This window comes from Pteronotus mesoamericanus, unplaced genomic scaffold (genome assembly GCF_021234165.1).
Source record: "Pteronotus mesoamericanus isolate MK-2021 breed Mesoamerican mustached bat unplaced genomic scaffold, CSHL_Meso_final contig_24, whole genome shotgun sequence".
Classification (NCBI taxonomy): Eukaryota; Metazoa; Chordata; class Mammalia; order Chiroptera; family Mormoopidae; genus Pteronotus; species Pteronotus mesoamericanus.
The window spans coordinates 21,278,646-21,300,309 of record NW_026555100.1 but is presented as its reverse complement, the minus strand read 5'-3'; the positions used below and the strand labels follow the sequence as shown (position 1 = coordinate 21,300,309).

The 21,664-nt window shown below is 32.8% G+C and overlaps 1 protein-coding gene across 13 annotated transcripts in view; it reads right to left on the bottom strand.

The window, feature by feature from the left end:
- The window catches only part of PCDH15 (protocadherin related 15), a 704,528-nt gene that overhangs the window by 228,422 nt on the left and 454,442 nt on the right, over positions 1–21,664 (bottom strand). For all 13 annotated transcript variants that reach the window (XM_054572779.1, XM_054572777.1, XM_054572778.1 and 10 more), the window contains 2 exons: positions 15,121–15,214; positions 3,919–4,047 (listed from right to left, as the gene is read on the bottom strand). In XM_054572779.1, coding sequence (XP_054428754.1) covers positions 3,919–4,047; positions 15,121–15,214 — 223 coding nt within the window. The remainder of the gene's footprint in view (positions 1–3,918; positions 4,048–15,120; positions 15,215–21,664) is intronic.

The window sequence follows — 21,664 nt, the reverse complement described above, 5'->3', positions numbered from 1 at the left end:
ACCATAAAGCTCCCCACCTTCATTTCATTTTTAGAACCCACACAGGGAGATGACAACATTAATCAGACACAGACCACGGTGGGTCAGATTTATTTTGCTTAATATTAAATTGTCTTGTTGAAGGAAATAAATTTTTTTTAAAAAAATGACACCATCACTACCTTTCTAAACACTGCAGTTTACTAATGATTTTAAAGCTGCTTTAAGGGTTTAAGGCTAAGTCTTTGCCACTTCATTGCTGCTGAAATTTAGCATGCAGATCTCATGCTGGGAATATATTTGTGTTTCAGGTTAAATAAATTCAGCCTCCTTTGTTTTAGAATTGGAAGAACATTTTTGTTGACTCGGGGCTCTATTTTTATTACTTAAAGCAAAAAGAAGTCAGTTCAGCATAAGAATTTCTGCAAGGTATTAATTGAAAGTTTGCTGGGAAATAGCTCACTAGATGTATACAATGCTTAGAACTTGTTTAATCTTAACAGGCAATGTTTCAAAGTATACCTCCTCAATGCATCTGTGCTGGCATTCATACCCAGGACTACCCTGAAAAACAGATGAATTTGGGGCCCTAAGAAGCTACTCAAGGACATGTCACTACGAAGGCTAGAAACCACTGATATGAGCTCCAAGGCTTCCTACTGCTCTCCCTTTCCTTCACCCCAAATAAATCTCCACTCACCCCACATACGCACACAGAAATGTATTGAAGCATCTTCTGGGGCAAGCATGCCTAAGTAAAAATGCCATCTCATTCTTCCTACGCTAATCCTGTTTGACAAGTACAAAGAAATTCTCTTTGTGACCCTGTATCTCAGTGATTGCTGAAACAGATCTTCCTTTATCTTCTCCTCACTCCCTAACCCAGTGTCAAGACTGAGTACATCAAATAGCAGTTGAGAAATCAATGAAAATGACACACATTATATTGAACTAGGCATCATGAATATCCACTTCTGAAGACCTAGAGTTCATAATAGGACTAAGCTTATTTCCTTGGCTCTTATGTATTAGAATAAATTATTCTCAGCAGATCCTTTGGTTTTAGGAATAAACAATCTTGGAGACATATCCAAGCAATTTATCAAACTTGTTTAAAATAACATACATCATTCCAACTATAAACCCAGCTTTACCCTCAACTATTTATCTCATTTAACAATAAGTAAATTAATACAGACAAACACATTTATAAATATTTTCTCTCTCACTTTGTGCACACTCAGGGATTTGGGATCCACCTGGACTTTTGCAGGAGCTGGTATGAGGCCTACTATTTGAGACACATTTTAAAAATGAACTATTGTATGTACTTCAGAGTCAGAGTATGCATAGAGACTCTTTAGATTTTAAATCCTGTGAAATCCTGTGAAAGGTACTAAACAAAACTCTATATTGATAAGTAGTCTTTGTATCAGCAGCTATTTCATTAGGCATTCCTACTTCCCCATCTTATCTCAACACATTTTAGGTCGATTTTCCAGAAGTCCTCTAAACTAATATTCCATTACTGTAAGATTATCAGCTGATTCTCAAATTGCCTCTTCAGTTCAAGTTGGTCTGGCATCACATGTGCCTTGTACCTTTATTTCCTTTCTTTTTTCCATCTATAATCTCACTAATTTATCAAGGTTCTGCAGATCATGCATATTCCCATGAACCTTGACTTAGCCACTTTAGTCCTTGTTCTGTCTCTCATTCTTTTAGGAAATAATTGGTGTGACACATTTGACACTTGACATAGACACAGAGCCTATTTTTACTGTGTTTGCTGGTTTTATTTTCTGTGTATTTTTTTTTCTCCAACTATTCTGCTACTGCAAGTACTTTAAGAATATATAGAAGATTCTCAGATTTAAGTTTGGTATACTATACCTGAGTACAATAAGTTCTTTGTTAAAAACAATTACTGGCTGGTAGTTTATATTCTGCTATGCTGAGTGAAAATTTTGCTTTGTATAATCTATAAATATCACCTAATAGGTTTTTCTTATTTAGTAAGCTTGATAGTATGACATTACCTTAATAAATATAAAATTTCTTTAGCATTTGAATCCAAATACTGGATCATTCATACCAAAACACTATTAAAACAAAACCCAAAGTCAGCAAGTCAAATTCAGTAGAATAACGAACAATTATATATCTTTGTTTTAAGTGTGTCTAAATAGTTTTTGTGACAATTGCAATTAAATTTTATAAGCAAAGCATGAGTCATTTATTGAAATTAATGTATTACATAATTACCATTAGGCAGCAACAGGAAACCATTATGGTGTATCAAAACTCCATTCTATGAATATGACAACTTTTCTGGAACTGTGCAGAATCTGTTGGATGCACCTGCTTTGGATGTTTTTCTCTTCCTTTGTACTTTCAAACTCATTTTGTTTGTTAAGAAAACATGTTATTGCCTACAGACCAGGGAAATTACTGCTTTATCAAATTATGAGTGCTAAGGTCTATGTTTCAATTTTTAATGTTGAAATAAATTATAGAGACCATTTCTCATCAAATTAAAGAACCAGAAAATAAAAAAAAAAACACTTACGCTGTAATTCTTTTTTGCCACTAGGAAAAGTGGCAAAAATAAGTTAAAAGAAAAATAAAATTAACTAAAACTTAATCATTATGTTAATGTCCACTTATATGTTTTTAGTTGTATATTCCATATGGGTTTATTGCTCCAATACTCAGTAAATTAAGAGATATTGGAAAGATAAGTTTCCTAAAAGATTTCAATATCTGTTTATTTTATCTGAATAGTTATAGATATAACTGATAAATTTTTCAGTTTTTATCAATGTGGCATCCAAGAGTGACAACTATAATGTAAGTTAATTATCATTGTGATTAGACTATGATAATAGTTCAAGCCTCAAAAATTTAAGCTATTATAATTTTCTTCTAATCCAGTTTTCTGGGTTTAGAACCTCCCATTATAATTTTTCTATAATAAAAAGGAGTAATCTTTATATAATAAAAATCTGATGATAACATACTTCAGACCTTCCAGGAACCACCTCTACACCATGGCAAAGAGAAATGTTTTTGATATGGCACATCTTCTTGACTGTAATTAGGACATGTCTTATGCTCTCGTTCGCCTGTGCTTTTATTCTTGAATTTACCTTTCTCTAGTTTCCCACCCACCTCACCCCCCAAATTCTTCCATGAGTATCCATTCTTCATGAATCAACTTTAGTATTGCCTCCTTTCTATGTTTTCTGCACAAGCTGTCTAGTTTGCTTGGTGTACAGAAGCTGTCAGTGCCTAATGCATGTCAGTCAGAGTGTACATACTCTCTGGACAACTTCTACCTGCTGACATCTGCAGTCCAACTAAATGTTTTTATATCAGAATTGCGGAGAGCTGGCTGCTGGCTTGCACAGGAAGCGGGACATGCTGAAAATGTGCCCTCTCCACAGCAGGATGGGTGACCAAGTACTCTCATTATTTAGTGTATGAATTTGGAAGATCCATTACTTCTAGGGATCAATAATTCCGGAAAATGTGTTCTTTCATGTTCATACACCAAAAGAATTGCATCTAAACAATTGTACTTTGAGGTATGCATTACCAAATTTATACTTAATGGCATAGCTAGTTACATATTTATTTTAAAGTCCTTTATTATAATTCCAGAAAATAAAAATATATATTAAATAAGAAAAGAATACTCTTAAATAAATCAGTGTTATAATGGTTTTATAACACAATGGTTATAAAATGTAAACCAATGAGATTAAAAGGTTAAATCCAAATGTGTATATGACTTTTAAAAAGAAATCTTGAAGAGTATCCAGCCCAGTGATTGAGAATGTGTGTTCTTGGTTATCATTTTGCATTATACCCAAGTGCTCTCACTGAATGCTTTCAAATAACTTTGATGCTCCATCATTTAATACATATTCCACTTACCCTTACTTGACCCACAAAGGCATTAGCTTCTTCTTCCACCACAGACAGATTTCTAGGCAGGTAGGGATCAAACACTGGATCATTATCATTGACGTCTGACACCACCACATTTACTGTGGCAGTTGAGGTCTAAAAGAGAAAAAAAGGATTTAATGTGAGAGAAGTTATTTTTATTTTGATGTCAGTTAACCATTCATTGTGCCATTTGTCTATCTGAAAAGTACCTCATCATTATTCCCACTCCTTAGTTTAAAAAAAAAAATTAAAAAGAAAAAAACTTACAACTTTCAAAACCTCAAAAACAAATGGGAAAAGCAAGCAATGATATTAAAGGGAAAAGTTCTTCAATGTTGAGTATTTTTTGGAGGCTAACTTTTAAAAAATGATTTTACATTTATTTTATTTTTTTATTTTTATGTCTTTTATTTTTCAAAAAATAGCAGAGTACTATATACCTCTTACATTTAATGAGTATACTTTAGAGATTTTTTAATATTAGTACAATAGTTTCTTTTTGTATTTTTATCAAATTTATTGGGTTGACATTGGTTAACAAAATTATACCAGTTTCACATGAACAATTCCACAGCACATTATCTATACACTGCATTGTGTGTTCACCACCCTCAGTCAATTCTCCTCCCATCGCTATCTATCACCCTGCACCCTCCTTCACCTCTTCCCTTAACTCTCCAGCAATCCCTACAGTGTTGTATGTGTACATTAGTTTTTTTTTCTTTTTTTCTTTTTTCCTCAATCCTTTCAACTCTCCACCCAGCCACCAACACCCACTCCAAAAGCTGTAAGCCTGTTGTAAGCCCATGGGTCTATTTCTATCTTGCCTGTTCATTTTGTTCATTAAATTTAAAAAAGAAGAAGAAATGAAAGGCATCCAAATTAGAAAGAAGTAAAACTGTTATAATTTGTATATGGCATGATACTGTATATAGAAAACCCTAAATATTCCAACACACACACACACACACACACACACACACACACACACAATACCAGAACTGATAAATAAACTGAGTAAAATAGCAGGATAGAAACAAAAAGAAATCCAGAAATCAGCTGCATTTTTCTATACCAAAAATGACTACCAGAAAGTGAAATTAAGAAACAATTACATTCAAAATTGTTTCAAAAAGAATAAAATGCCTAGGAATAAATTACTACCAAGGAAGTAAAAGATGTGTACTGAACAGAATTATTACACTGAAGAAAGAAACTAAAGAAGAAACAAATAATTGGAAGCATATACCATGTTCATGGATAGGAAAAATTAGCATCATTAAATTGTTCATACTACCCAAAGCAATCTAAAGATTCAACACAATTTCCATAAAGATAATGGCATATTTCAAAGAACTAGAACAAATATTCCAAAAATGTATATGGAACCACAAAGGACCGCAAATAGCCACAGCAATCTTGAGAAAGAAGAACAAAGCTGGAGGGATCACATTACCTGATAATAAAACTATACTACAAGATCATAATAATCAAAACAGTATAATACTGGCATAAAAACAGTTATATAGATCAATGGAACAGAATAGAGGAATAAACCCACACCTTTATAGTCAATTAATATTTGACAAAGGAGGCAAAAACTTACAATGTAGTAAAGATAATCTACTTAATAAATGGTATTAGGAATATTGGACTTGCAAAGAAATGAAACTAGACCACCTTCTTGCACCATGCATAAAAATAAACTCAAAATGTATTACAGACTTAAAACTTCCACTTGAAACCACAAAGATCCTAAAAACAAAAAAAAAATACCATAGGCCGTAAAATCTCAGACATTTCTCACAGCAATACTTTTTTCTAGTGTATCACTCCGGGCAAGGGAAACAAAATAAAATAAAGAAATTGGGCTACATCAAACTAAAATGTTTTTGCACAACAAAGGAAACCATCAACAAAATGAAAAGATAACCCACTAAATGGGAGAACATATTTTCTGAGGATTAATATCCAAAATTTATGAAGAATTTATAAATCTCAACACAAAAAAATATCCAATTAAAAAATGATCAGAGGACCTCAACAGACACTTCTCCAAAGAGGACATAGAGATGGCCCATTGACATATAAAAGGTGCTCAATGTCACTAATCATCAGAGAAATGCAAATTAAAACTACAATGAGATATCATCTCATGCCTGTCAGAAAGGCTATCATCACTAAATCAACAAACAACAAGTGTTGGTGAGGATGTAGAGAAAATGGAATCCTCATGCACTGCACTGTTGGTGGGAACGCAGGCTAGTGTAGCCACTGTGGAAAGCATTAGAAAGTTACTTCAAAAAATAAAAAAATGGAACTACTGTATGAACAAGAGAGTCTACTCCTGAGAATTTATCCAAAGAAACCTTATGTTCATTGCACCTCTACATTTATTACAATAGCCAAGATTTGGAAGCAGCCCAAGTGTCCATCAGTAGATTAGTGGATAAAAATACAGAGGTGGTACATTTACAAAATGAAATACTATTTGGCTATAAAGAAGAAAGAAATCTTATCTTTTGTGACAGCATGGAAAGACCTGCAGAGCATTATGCTAAGTGAAATAAGCCAGTTAGAGAAGAACAAGTTCCATGTGATTTCATTCATATGTAGATTTTACATATATCTTGATCACATTTTATGGAGGTAAGTTTTTGTTTATACATACATCCCTTTTTCTCTAAAAAGCAACATTTTTGTAGTTTTTGCCACTTAAGGTTTCCAATGTTTAAAAATAAAACTAATACAGTATAAAATAACACTGTATGTCCGCTAAGTATTTTCAGTAAACAAATGTTACCAGAAAATACTACGTTAGTAATTTTCTAGGTTCACATTTAGGGCCATTAATTAAGCAATTACGTTGTAACTATACAGCCTAAGGAAATGGTAAGCAGGTAAACCTACTAGTAATATCTGCTATGTGATACTTGGTTAAAGGTAAATCCCTGGCCTGCTGCAACCGGAGAACAGTATGTAGGTCAATGACTTATGCACCATCAAGAAAAATATTCATATGTGACTCAAGCTGAAAACCGCTCTCTCTAATCAAAGTCTGAGTACAGCACTTGCCCTCCACCTGGCTCTGTCACAGTATGGGGCAGGCCACTGATGGCACAGAACAAAATTAGAGAAGGAAAGGACCACAGGCAGGAAAATGAAAAATCCAGTGCTATGATATTAAATACTTAATAACATGTAAATACAAAGTAGGTGGAAGAAAACAGGATGAGCCTGCCTGCACAATAGAATTATCCAAATTCTGTTTTTAAATATATAGATATGATTTGCCCTAATTTATAAGTGATATACGGAGAAAGGTTGAAAAGCTCAGCATTAAGAGAAAATGAATCAGAAGAGATCTCATAGCAATCATGGGGATAAGGCTTCCTGGCTAACATGAAGATGAGGCCCTGGAAAATGCCCCATCCTTTCTGTTGGAATGGCTGAACTTCTACACTCTACAAGTAATGGTGCATTAGATCTAGACCAGCTCTCATTCAGATTAAAACCAAATATTCAAAGCCTGATTGATTCAAGGTGATCTGCCTGTATTTTAACAGAATCAAAAGTCAATCATCTTTTGAGCAGTATAATTTTATCCCAAGCCTTTATAATGTTTTCATAAACAATGCCCAACAGTCATTTAAAAATTATCACGCACAGCAGGGAATTCTTGGGTGTTGATAACAGCTTATTTATTTGTGTTCTGGTTACATCAATAAATTTATTCTGTGAAATTATTCACTATTCAGGATGATTTGTACACACTGCAATATTTAAAAGTCCAATAAAATTTTATTTAATGATGGATCAAAGACAATGAGAACAGTGCTTATAGTCTATACCTCGGAACAACCTAAATGCCCACAAATGATTATACAAAAGCCATACAATGAAATAATATATAGTACTAAGATTGAATAAACTATTGTCACAAATAATCATGTGGGTGAATTTTATAAACATAAGATTCAGTGCAAGAAGTACATACTCTAAGTTTCTCACAATACAGAACATACTATATGAGGGCAAGTATGTCAATTTTAATGTTTTGCCAATCTCTCCATTGTGATAGAAGTCGGAATGGGGTAACGTGTGTAGAAGGTGGAAAAGGAAAGCTGGTCTTCTGGGGTCTAATTAATTTTTGTTTCTTATTCTGAGTACTAATTATAGAGCTGTGTTCACTATTTGAAAATTCATTGAGCTGCACAAATATGGTTTGTGTCCTTCTCTGTGTGTATAGCTCCATCAAATAATTTAATTTAAAATATGCACACACAGAAACATACACTTGTGTATAGACGTATGTGGATATGTATAGAATCAAATGTTATATCAGATAAAATACAGATAATTCTGTTTTCTCCTTTATTTTATATATATTTTTCTAATCTTTTTCTGAAAAGGCTACATTGCTTTCATAACAAAAAGCAGTTTAACAAATGTTATTTGATGGTTATGGTAGAGTTAAAACCAGTAAAAAGATGGGTTTTTATAGTAACAGGAGTTCCCAATTTGCCCGAGGGTGAATAAGATGTTAAAATTGACATCCTAGAGCCAAAATCTGTAAGAGTAGCCACTCTAGAGTTTACTCACTATCCTTTAAGTTGCCTGATCCTTTCGATGACTATCTGTAGTTCCCTGTCAATTCACTTTTTTGGTGTTTATCCTATTCTTCAAAATTCCCTTATTGACACTATGGAGTAGGATGTTTGCAGACTATAATTGGTCCTTGGTCAAAACTATAGACTGTAACTGGGTAATGAAGAAGAAAACTGGATCACTAAGTAAACTAAGAAGTTAATTAATAAGTTTATCATCTTTGTGCTAATAAGGGCTAATATTTATGGACCATGTAGATGTACAATTAGGTCTGTCCAGAAAAATTCCATCCATTGTTAATATAGCAAGAACAGTTTTTGTGTCATCAGCATGTAACCTGGCAGCCAAGGAGAGTAGACTAGAATGCACATGTGTGAACAATGATGACTTCACTGTATTAGTCAGTTAAGGGCAGTAGATGTCATTGAGTGAACATGTGTACTGTATGACCGTCACATTCAAAATGGCTGAGCAAGCAGAGCAATGAATCTGCATCAAATTTAGCTTTACGCTTGACAATTTCTCCACGGAAACTATTTGGATGATTCATAAGGCTGCAGTTATGAGCAAATGGTGATTGGAAGCTTCATCAAGACAAGATGTCAGCTCATGCATCACGTATCATGCAGAGTTTTTTGGCAAAACGTCAAATCACCCAGTAACCCAGCCCACCTGCAGCCCAGATTCGGTGTCCCTGCAACTTCTAGCTTTTCCCAAAACTAAAACTGCCTTTGAAGGGAAGAGTTTTTTTTCTGTCGATGAGCTTCACAAAAATATGACAGGGCAGCTGATGGCCACTGAGAGAACTGTGTCAGGTCCCAAAGGTGTCTACTTTGAAGGGGACTGATGAGTCATTGTCCCATGTACAATGTTTCTAGTATCTTCTTCAATAAATATCTCTATTTTTCATATTAAATGACTGGATACTTTATGGACAGACTTCATATTTCCCCACATCTTAGTGTATTTTCTATAAAATAAAGAATATTCATGTCTTTGGCAGAAATATAAAGTAATAAACATACAGAGAATAATTCCTTGCTTCTATGTTTCTTGAAAAGTGACCTGAAGACCATTTACATCCAAATCACTTAGTTAATCATTAAAAATGTGGATTTCTGAGCTATACATTAGATTTTATTCTTTTAAATCTATTGAAATAGTTATTGAATTATTTATAAAATATGATCATGTAAATTTTTTGATTGGTTCAGAGAGATGGTGATATGTTTTAATATGGACCAGTCCCCTGTAGAATGTTTTTATTTCTTATCAAGGAGAGATTCTCAGTTAGTTAAGATTATGTACCAATTTTAAAAAATCTCCTGAAAGATTTATTTCAGAAAACACTTAAGTATCAACCTATTATTCTCAACAAAGAAATATAAATCTGTGATTTTCAAAAATGAATGAGGCTCATTCTCTTTTAAAATTACATGGTTATTTCTTTTTATAAAAGTATATATCCAAATAAATCTAGCACAGTTTTATTTTTAAAAAATACCATAAAATATATATTTGGAACAATATAAATGGCAGAGAAGAAAATATATATATATATATATATGTAACCATTTGTACTTCAGTCTAAAATTTATTAAACCAACTATGTTGAAATTCAAAGCATTTTCAATTTCATACACAGTTGTTCTTGCATAAATATTCTTCCTTGTTAATGTTTCCTGAATTTTTATTGAATAGTTAAATATTCAACTTCTAGATTCTAATTGTTTGTTTATATTGTCATATATTAAAGACATAGGGAATAACGATTCATGGCCAAAGCAAAGAGGCTAAATTTACTGCTAATCTGAAATTGTAAAACATTGCAAGGTTCACCATAGAAGTTAGAGTCAAATAATTCAAACATTTTTCAGATAGCAAAAACCATGACAGAACCAAGTTACCTATCCTATCTTTTACTGGGAAAACAATATTGATGAACACATGGAATCTGGTCAGAGATATCTACACTGTACAGCAACTCTGTATTTTAAATATGAATGCTTTCCTGTTGGGAATTGAGAGCTGATAAATTTGTTTAAAAAATAAAAAAAAATTCTCACTACTGTTTGCATACTTATATTTTTACTATGATTTGAATATTTATATCTTTTGATGTCTTATTAGTTGATTAACATAACCACAATCCAAAAGGACTACTAACTAGTTATCTTTCAGTTTACCGTGGCTATTTAATGTATCATAAGATGTAAGATAAAATATGTCAAGTATGGTTTCTGAAAAAGTTTTGGTTCCTTGGAGAAAGAAGGGCAAACTCATCTTGCATTCATCTTTATCTTTTGCTCTTCTGGAATTAACAATAGATGCTTAGATCTGTAATACCATTTTCAGAACATTAGGTAATGAGAATGAATAGGAAGGTAAATACAGTATAACTGGCAGAGCAAGAAATAGAGAGCAGGCATCCTGATGGTATTGAGTGCTTGCACAAGCCCTTCCCTTCCCACCTCTAGATTTATTTTAATTGAGACAAATAAGCCTGCTTTGCCTAAGCTACTGCTGTTTGGGTTTCTTGTTATCATAGTCATATTCCTAAGGCTAATGCTGTCATTGATTGTTGAAATTCAAAGTATGTCACCCCCAATTATGGTACTTTGGCATATTGACTATTTTGAATTGAAGGTACTTGGAAAGCAGTGAATAAAGGAAGAACATTGTGAGCATCTTCTTTTTCTTCAAAGCGAGATATGAAATTCCAATGTGAAACGTGCCCTTTCTGTACTGGAATGAAAGCAATATTCTTATCATCAAGAGTGAGAAGTTGAGATCAAGGGAATGCTATACTAGCAGACCTTGCTAAAATAATCTTAATCATGCTTTAGTCTCTGTACACAGTTTAGTCACTTTTCCACAATTGCTTCTCTTTGTTCAAACTAATATAAGAGCAGGTAGCTTTCACCATTTGGAGGACCTTCATTTCATTATAAGGGGTTACCATGTCTTGTAAAACATATTAAATAAATTTAAATGCATTCTCCTGTTAATCTATCATTGTCGGTTTAATTTTCAGACCCAGCTATGGATCTTAAAAGGGCTGAGAAAAAAAAAAAGTGCTTCCCACCAGTTGTTAAATCAAATTTTAACTGCAAATTTCTTAAAGTTTGCCCAGATTTTTCAATAAAATGTTTTTTAACTCATATTGATTGGACTTAGCTTAGCCTATAATAGTGTATAAAAGCTTCTTAAAAGAAGTGAAATGCATATTCCTTCAAAATAAAAAATTCATTTGTGACCTATTTTAATTACTATTATTATAAATAAATTTGGTAAAATATAACTGCTTAAAAAAACAGAATACATAAAAGTTTCAATCAAAGTCTATTTCAGTTAAAATGTGAAAAGCTGCTATTACTCTTTATTGGAATAAAGAATAATAGCAGCTTTGTTAAAGAATGTTCAACTTCATAAATTTGCAATTCCATATAAATGTAGATTATTAAAATCTAGAAAATAGGATTTTATTTGTAATCACAATAACTGAAGAAATCTACATATTTACAGTAATGTATTACATGAAATTCTAATTTACATATATAGATTTTTCAACTACTATTGACAAACTAAATTTAGAAAAAAAGAGAAAAATATAAGAGTGTCAGATAAAATTTTCTCAATATTGTCTACAAAAAAATTAGTAATCACTAATATAATATTAACTTTCTCCTTCCTGAAACTCTTTTTGGGAGTGGTAGGAGAGGGGGGTTATTATGATAAAATTTTCAAATTATATTTTCGCAATCTGTTTCACATATATTGCTGGTAATATTTTGATTTAAGAAAATCCATCAACCTGGGTTCTGTGCTCATTAAATACCTTTCCTGAGACCCATAACTTTTAAGGTTAATTGGTTAATTTCACTATAACTTTGTAAAAGGTTTAAATGTTTACATAAGAAATGTGTTTTAAAAAACTACAAATATTATTATTTTGTAATCGCTTTCTTCTTTAAGAACCTACTACATGTGCCCATGTTTAAGTCCATCCACAAAATTATATAAATGATAACATTTATTGAAGAATCTTTTGTTTGAAATCTAAATATTTTTCCTCTACTGATAATTTCTCACTATAAACTTTTGAAAATAAAACAAATCTACTGAAAAAGTTCAGGATTTTAAGATGAATGAGATCTTAATGATTATAATAATAAAAAAATTCAGAACTAAAAATGTTAAGTAATCTAAGAGAATTCCAAGAGGAATTCCAAGAGGAATTGAAATACATAAATAAATAACTGAAAATAATGCTTTAAATGGAACTAAACTGTTTTAACCCAGAACTTATTTTTAGTTTTTAATGTGGACAAAACTAAAATTAGTAGATTGAGACTCTGTTAGATGTTTTAGTATACTATTTCTTTTTAATCTGTTCTCTTGTCTAAGAAATGTTATTTTTAAGGCCAGGTTTAAAAGGTCCCAGATAATATTACTAACATTAATTTCTGATTTATAATGTGACATATATCAAAGCTATGTGTTCTAATTTATTTTTTCTACCCTAATGGTTAACCTGAATGCTCCTTAATAATTTTACTTCATTCTAATTATATCCCTTACTGTATGCTAAATAGTTCCTCCTCTTTAGAATTTTTCCCCTCAGTTATTTCCTTGCCAAATTACCCATTAAACTTTCATCATAAGTCAAGTTCTTCAATTACTTTTTTCTTGAGACTCTCACTGACTTTGTTACATGTATTTAAGACAGGCACACTGTATTAATCAAGGGTTTTGCATATGTATATAAAAATTAATCTTAGATTTTATTTTTCTTTACTCATCTAGTATCTAAGTGTCTTATGTTGACCCCACTATTTAGTAAAACTGTTCTGAATATTTTTTTTTTATATTTGGCTGTTCTGCTAATATAGGAAAAATGGCAAATAGCATATAATTGACAGGTTATAATGAACAAATTTAATTATCTATTCTGATTTTTAATTAAGGTGACAAAACTGCCCAACTGTAAATTTGATACATTTTTGTCATGGCAAAATTTTCTCAGGAATCCTCTTCAAAATAAATGTAAGAAGAACATTATATTCCCCTAAACAATTTATCATATAGATCCAAGTCATTTTAAGAAAACTGGAGATATGTCACCGTTTGAATTTGGTGATTCTTGCCTGTAAAGCTATACTCAATTTGAAGTTATTTTAGAGAACAACGTTAAATTGGCACAGAAACACTTGATAAAAGAAAAAAAAGGAAAAAAAAAAAAACTTGTGACACAGAAATGGAGGAAAAAATCGCCTAATGATATATTACCCAAAACTGAAACACTATAATGCTTAAAAATCAGAATGGTGGTGATCATGGCTGGAGTTGTTTGAAGAATACAGTTGATTTTTTTAAAACAATTCAGAATGATTGAGTGATTCATTTATTCTTAAAACTATTTTTTAGGTCCAAAGTAAATAAAAATTGTCTTCTCTACATTTAAGGTTCCCTTTAAACAACTTCAATCATCAAGGATTAGTCACAAGTTTGAGTGCTGCTTACAAGTAAACTGTGGAATTGATAAACTTGTTTTTGTAAGTGTTTCAATATATTCATCCACAAATTCTTTTATAATACCTCCCCACCCACCGAAAGTGATATTTAAGGAAAAAGGTTCTAACATAGTAAAACTCCCAGAGCACTGTGCTGTTAATGATGGACAAAATAAAATAGTTCTTAGACTAAGTTAGATTTCATTTTCCACATAAATTGAATAAGAATGTAAAGCACAAGAATACATTCTGTCAAGGCAAAAAGTTACTTAATACCATAACAGATTGAGTATAGGTTTGTCTATTATTAAAAGAGCCCCTTGGACAAAGGAGCTCTTCTCCAAGTAATTTATAAATAGTTACTCCAGATAAAAGAAAAGATTAATTCATGATTTTACAATAGTGATAAATTCTTGTAGAGTGTAAAAACTACAAGGTTCTGACTAACGTAAAGTGGTATCTCATTGCATTTTTAATTTGCATCTTTCTGATGCATCTTTATATGTCTCTGGGCCCTTTATATGTCTTCCTTGGAGAAGTGTCTGTTCAGATCCTTTGCCCATTTTTTAACTGGGTTGTTTGTCTTCCTGGAGTGGAGTCCTGTGAGTTCTTTATATATTTTGGAGCTCAAACTCTTATCCGAGGTATTATTTGCAAATAAGCCAGGTGGTGAAAGACAAATACCGTAAGATCTCACCTATAAGTGGAACCTAATCAACAAAACAAACAAGCAAGCAAAATAGAACCAGACACACTGAAATGAAGAAAAAACTGACAGTGACCTGAGGATAGAGGGGAGTGAGATTAAAGGGGGAAATAGGAGAAAGGTCGTCAAGGAACATTTATAAAGGACCCACAGACAAAGCCAAAGGGGGTAGGTTCAAGGGTGGGAGGCAGAGATGGGTGAGGCAAGGGGAGTGGTAGGGGGGAAATGGAGACAACTGTACTTGAACAACAATAAAAAATAAATAAAATACCACATAAGAACAACAACAACAAAAACTACAAGGTTCTCTCGGGCACTTTAAGAGTATTTTAAAAGCCCTTTGCTAGGGAGAGTACTCACCCCATCTGGCCTGCCATCGGATGCTGTGACGATTAGAATATAGCGATCGGTGCTTTCCCTGTCCAGTGCTTTCCCTAGGCTTAGAATCCCAGTACTAGTGACAGAGAAAATAAACAAAAAGTTAAGACAGAAAGAAACTTTACCACAGGAGTCTTCCTGCTCTCCTGAACTACTGTTGATAAGTTTTTTTCCCTTCTTCAGTAAACACATTTAGGATATTTAAGATTCATGTTGAAAATTGTAAAAACACTTTTAAAGCTGTTGAGCTTCTTAGCAATAATGAAAAATTACTAAACTGAATGAGATAATTAATTCTCTATCCTCCAAGAAAAAAACAAAACTATACTTAATTCACTGAAGGAAGAAAGATTTCTACCTTGTTTGCGATTATTTCAAAAGTAAAGACTCCATTACAGCAGTTTCATAATCTTTTTAGTCAAGGAATAATTTCTTATATGTAACCTGTATCACCATTTCAATTCATTGTTATATATGAGCAAAATGTAAACACATAAATCCCACCTTTGATAAATTCTAGTGATGAAAATTTATTTTTTCTTTCTTATTAATTTTAAAATAATTGAGTCTTATTGTAGAAATACAGAAAACATCTGGCTGGTATGGCTCAATGGACTGAGTGCTGAACTGTGAGCCAAAGAGTCACTGGTTTGATTCCCAGTCAGGGCACAAGCCTGGGTTGCAGGCCAGGTCCCCAGTATGTGGTGCATGAGAGGCAACCACACATTGATGTTTCTCTTCCTCTCTTTTTCACCCCCTTCCCCTCTCTCTAAAGATAAATAAATAATTTTTTAATATTAAAAAAGGAAACACAAAAAATATACAGTGGATTATTAAAACTTTTATAAATATTATGGCTCTCTTTGCAATATTCCTTTTTATTCCCTATTATAACCATATTAAGTACATTGCAATTGTTTCAAAAGGGGAATCAGACTCCATGTTTTTCATTCTTTTTAAAAAAAATGTTATAAGTATTTACTCTTTCATTTCATAATTTATAAAAACAAACTCTTCTGTCAATATACCAGCAAGTTTAGCATTATGCTATTTTTTTAAAAGTTAGGCATTTCTTAATTTAACTTGTTATGTATAATGGGAGATGAACAACCTTCAGGAAAATTCTCATACTTTGAATGTTTTTAATACTACTTCTTATTTTTTTACTATTGAGCATAAGTGCTTCCAACTATTTAAGTCTTTATTCTCCAGTGTAATTTGTTTTATAACAGTTTGGTTACTTACAATTCTTTCTGAGACAAGTTCTGCATTTATGCTTAGATATTACAATCTGACACTGTACAGGCCATTTAACTAAGGCCTGAAAACATCTATTGTGGAGGAGAGATTATATTAATATAACAAAACATTAAACTATTTATCAATAATAGGAACAATTTATTTCTTATCGATAAAGAGCTTTCATTTTAATGCAATTTCTTTTATTGTTATAAGGGAATTTAAGCAACTAGCACCACATGTGGTAGTTGAGTACCAAAAGTCAACACCAATGAATAAAAATCAGAGTTTCTGTTACTCTATTTTATTTTGTTGTTGCTGTTGATATGGACGTAATAAATGTTCTAAACATATCGTATGGCTATGAAAAAACTGACGTTGCTTCTTGTACATTTTTTAAATATTTTATCAAAATAACCAAAAACAAATTCCTAGGGTATTTCATAACAATCAGATGTGGATCAGCTTCCTGCACCTCAGATGGTATAGACAATCTTATTCCAAAATGACATTCAAAGAGGAGCATAGACATTTATTGCTTCTGAGGCTTATTCACAAGTAATTTAAGAAATAGGAAATCTGAAAACCTAATCAGAGTAAAAGAAAGAAGAAAATTGAGTTACTGTTTTTCATTTTTTCTCTCAGTTTTAAGATCAAGCGTCTGTATTCTTTCTTGTACAATGAATAGAAAATCAATGGAAATTTCAATAGTATTTCCATTTAGAGACATATTATACATAAACAGCTAATTTTTCATGGGCTGGTAATCATTATGAAGATAGTCCTCTGCCTAAGGTAACATGTACCTGTGTCCCAATGTACTAGGCAAGGGACAGGGTATTTTGGGAGAGAGAAGGAAAGAAAGGATAGCTAATCTTTTGGATTCATTGCTGTAAGACTCATTTATGAGTGCACACAGATCCTTCCATGACATTCCAGAAACAACTGGCAAGGAGGAGTCTTACTATGGGTTGGATTGAAGTTATAGAGCAGGATGTATTGAGCTGCATTTATGAATGCAGTAATATCTTATAGGTACATTAAAAACACGTAAGAATCACTTCTCATAAAATATCAATAATAGTGTTATTTCAGTTTTACAGGATTGAAAATTTATTGCGCAAGAGCAATATCAGTGAAGGTGAGGTAGGCAGCTCCAAGAGAAGGTCTTTCCACAGAAACATTGAAAAATGAAGCAAAAAGGGTCAGAACCAACTTTGACAGAACTCTGGAGATCAGTGAAAGGTTTTCAGCAACCAAATAGAGGCAGAATCAAGAAAAAGGCAACTTAAAATGGTAGGAAAGCTTTGTGGTATTTTTACTAGCGCAGTCCCCACTCCCTGGGTTAGAGTTAGCCTTGAAGATGGCAGTCAACATTTTTAATGTGACATTCTAGTCCCTGTTTCTAGAAGGAGCAGAACTATCCTTATTCCCAAAGAATTGCATTTATCTATTTCAGCTAATTTAAAGGCTGTCTGAAGATACAATACATGGACTTGTCTTTGTTTTGCCTAATTATAACTCAATCAAGGCAGAAAAACAGTAAGTATTTCTGGAAATGTTTAAGGAAAGGAGAAACCCAAAACCACCCAAGGCAAAAGATACGGTCAAAGCATACAAGGGAGCTCCAAAAGCCTGGAGGGGAAAACTGAGTAGACAGTTTCTTGGGAAATTAGGGCATTTCAAATTGCTCATGAATACTGGGGAACAGAATAAAATTGACGGTACAGTGATAAACCCATACATCTGTGATAAATTGATTTCAACAAAGATGCCAAGATAATTCAATAAGGAAAGAACAGTTTCTTCAACAAATGGTGAAATTGGAAACTGTAAAACTATGAAATTGGATTATTTTACACCATAGGTACAAATTAAGTCAAGATGAAACAATGATGTAAATATAAGTATTCAAACAATAAAGACCTTAAACAAAAACATAGGGGAAAATCTTAATGATTCTGGATTTGACAACTCATGCTTAAATGTGACATCAAAAGCATGAGCAGCAATAGGAAAAATAGATATAATAGACTTCATAAAAATTATAAATTTTGTGCATTAAAGAACACTACAAATGAAGTGAATAAAATTACAAAATAGAAGAAGATATATCCAATAAGAGTTTGGTTCCCCAAATATATTAGGAGTTCTAATATATACAAACAGCAAATAAGAACATGAAAAGATGTTTAACACCTTTAATCATCAAAGAAATACAAATGAAAACTACAATGAAATACCACTTCACACATTACTAGGATTACCATAATTAACCAAACCAAACAAAACAAACGGGAAAATAACGTATTGATGAAGATATAGAGAAACTAAAACCCTTGTATTCTGCTGGTGGGAATGTAAAATGGTTCAATCACTATGGGAAACAGTTTGGCAGTTCCTCAGAAAGTAGACATAGAATTACAATATTACGGAACAGTTAAAATTCTGAGTATATAATTGAAGGAACTGAAAACTGATACTTCAACACAAGCACACATGTGTACATAGTAGAGCATTTACAACAGCCAAAACCTAGAAATACTGTTGAAATGTCCATCAATTTATGAATGGATAAACAAATTGTTATATATGCATACAATGGAATATTATGCAGCTATCAAGAGGAATGAAGTACTGTTACATGCTTCAACATATCAACACATGAGGCTTATTTAAAAAGCCAAGCACAAAAGGTTACATTTGTCATTCCATTTTATATGAAATATCCAGAATAGATAAATCCAGAGAGACAGAACATAAACTGCTGGTTGCCAGGGACTGAGGGAAAAGGTAAGTAGAGACTAAATGTTTAATTGGCGTGGGTTTTCTTTTGGAATGATGAGTATATCTTATAAGTAGATGAACTGGTAATCTTACAATATTGTGATTCTGTTAAATGTCACTGAATTTTTAACTCTGAAATGGTATTTTACACAATCTATAGTTCAACTCAATTCCATTATTTATAGTAAACAGAATTTCCTCAGGCTGTATTACTGAAATGTACTGTGTTTTACAAAATCAAGCTCTTTAGACAATGAGTTGGATTGCCTAACCATAAAAAAAATTGTGTTCAAAAGTTGTTTAGACAGTGTAAATAACAAGTAGTAGAGAGTATTTTCTTCCAAACAAACCAGTATGCTAGAATTTAAAGCCCACTTCTATAATAAGTAACTGTTTTCCCAAATTGCATTGTTTATTAGGAAATATTACAGCTGCAGCATTATGGACTGAGAGATTATCTCAGTTTTCATACTTTCTATTCTCTGCTTCCTTTACACTAACTTTTTAATACATTTTTCTAGCTGTAATTTAACATCATGTATACTTAGAGGTGTTAGAATCCTTTCTTTTTAATTTTTTTCAATTTTCAATTATTTTTATTGTTCAAATACATTTGTCTCCACTTTCCTGCCACCACTTTCCCTTGCCTCCCTCCCCCACCTTCCTCCCTCAATCCTTTCCCACTTTGTCTTTGTCCATGGGTCCTTTAAACATGTTTCTTGACTTGACCCGTCTCTTCCCTTTTCCCACCCCACCCCTTCCCTCTTGATTCTGTTGGTTTCTTTTTTCTTTTAATGTTACTGGTTATATATTTCTTGCTTGTTTGTTTTGTTGGTTAGGTTCCACTTACAGTTGAGATCATATGGTATTTGTCTTTCACCCCCTGGCTTATTTCACCTAGGATAAATAATCCTTTCCAGTTCCATCCATGCCGTCACAAAAGGTAGTAGCTCTTTCTTTCTTTATTCTTTTTCCTGTGTAGTATGCCATTATGTAAATGTACCATAGTTTTTTGATCCACGCATTTACTGATGGGCATTTAGGTTCCTTCTAGCACTTGGCTATCGTAAATTGTGCTGCTAAGAACATTGGGGTGCATAGGTTCTTTTGCATTGGTGTATTGGGATTCTTAGGGTATAATCCCAGCAGTGGAATTGCTGGGTCAAAAGGTAGTTTTATTTTTAGCTTTTTGAGGAAACACCATACTGTTTTCCACAGTGGCTGCACTAGTCACTAGTCTGCATTCCCACCAACAGTGTACTAGGGTTCCCTTTTCTCCACAGCCTCTCCAGCACCCGTTGTTTGTTGATCTGTTTATGATGGCAATTCTGACCAGTGTGAAGTAGTATCTCACTGTGGTTTTAATTTGCATTTCTCTGATGGCTAGTGATGCTGAACATTCATTCATATGTCCCTGGGCCCTCTGCATCTCTTCCTTGGAGAAATGTCTGTCCAGGTCTTTTGCCAATTTTTTAATTGAATTCTTTGTTTTCTTGGGGTGGAGTTGTGTGAGTTTTACATGTATTTTGGAGATCAAACCCCTATCTGATGTATCATTGGTAAATATATTTTTTCATATGGTTGGTTACCTTTTCATTTTGCTGATGTTTTCTTTAGCCATACAGAAGCTTATTTTGATGAGGTCCCACTTGTTTATTCTTTCCTTTATGTCCCTTGCTTTAGGGGACATATAGGTGAAAATATTGCTGTGTGGGATATCTGAGAGAGTTTCCTGCCTATGTTCTCCTCTAGGACTTTTATGGTGTTGCGACTTATGTTTAAGTCTTTATCCATCTCGAGTTTATTTTTGTGTGTGGTGTCAGTTGGTGATCAATTTCTTGCATGCAGCTGTCCAGCTCTCCCAACACCATTTGTTGAAGAGGCTACTTTTACTCCAATTTATGCTTCTGTCCCTTAGTCAAATATGAATTGACCATAGAGACATGGGTTTATTCTGGGCTTTCTGTTCTGTTCCACTGATCTATTTGTCTGTTCTTGTGCCAGTACCAGACTCTTTTGATTACGGTGGCCTTGTAATATAGTTTGATGTCAGGTATTCTGATCCCTCTTGCTTAGTTTTTCTTTCTTAAAATTTCTCTGGCTATTCGGGGTTGTTTATAGTTCCATACAAATCTTTGAAATGTCTGTTCTATGTCTATTAAATACGTCATTGGTATTTTAGTAGGGATTGCATTGAATCTGTAAATTGCTTTGGGTCATATGGAAATCTTGATGATGTTCATTCTTCCAATCCAATAATACAGTATATATTTCCATTATTTGTCTTCCTTAATTTCTTTCTTCGGTGTTGTATAGTTTTCTGTGTACAGGTCTTTTACCTCCATGGTTAAATTTATTCCTAGGTACTTTATTATTCCTTTTGCTATAGAAAATGGGATTTTTTTTCCTGATTTCTGTTTCTGATATTTCATTGTTGGTGTAGAAAAAATCTTCAATTTCTGAATATTGACTTTGTATCCTGCTGTTTTGTCAAATTCAC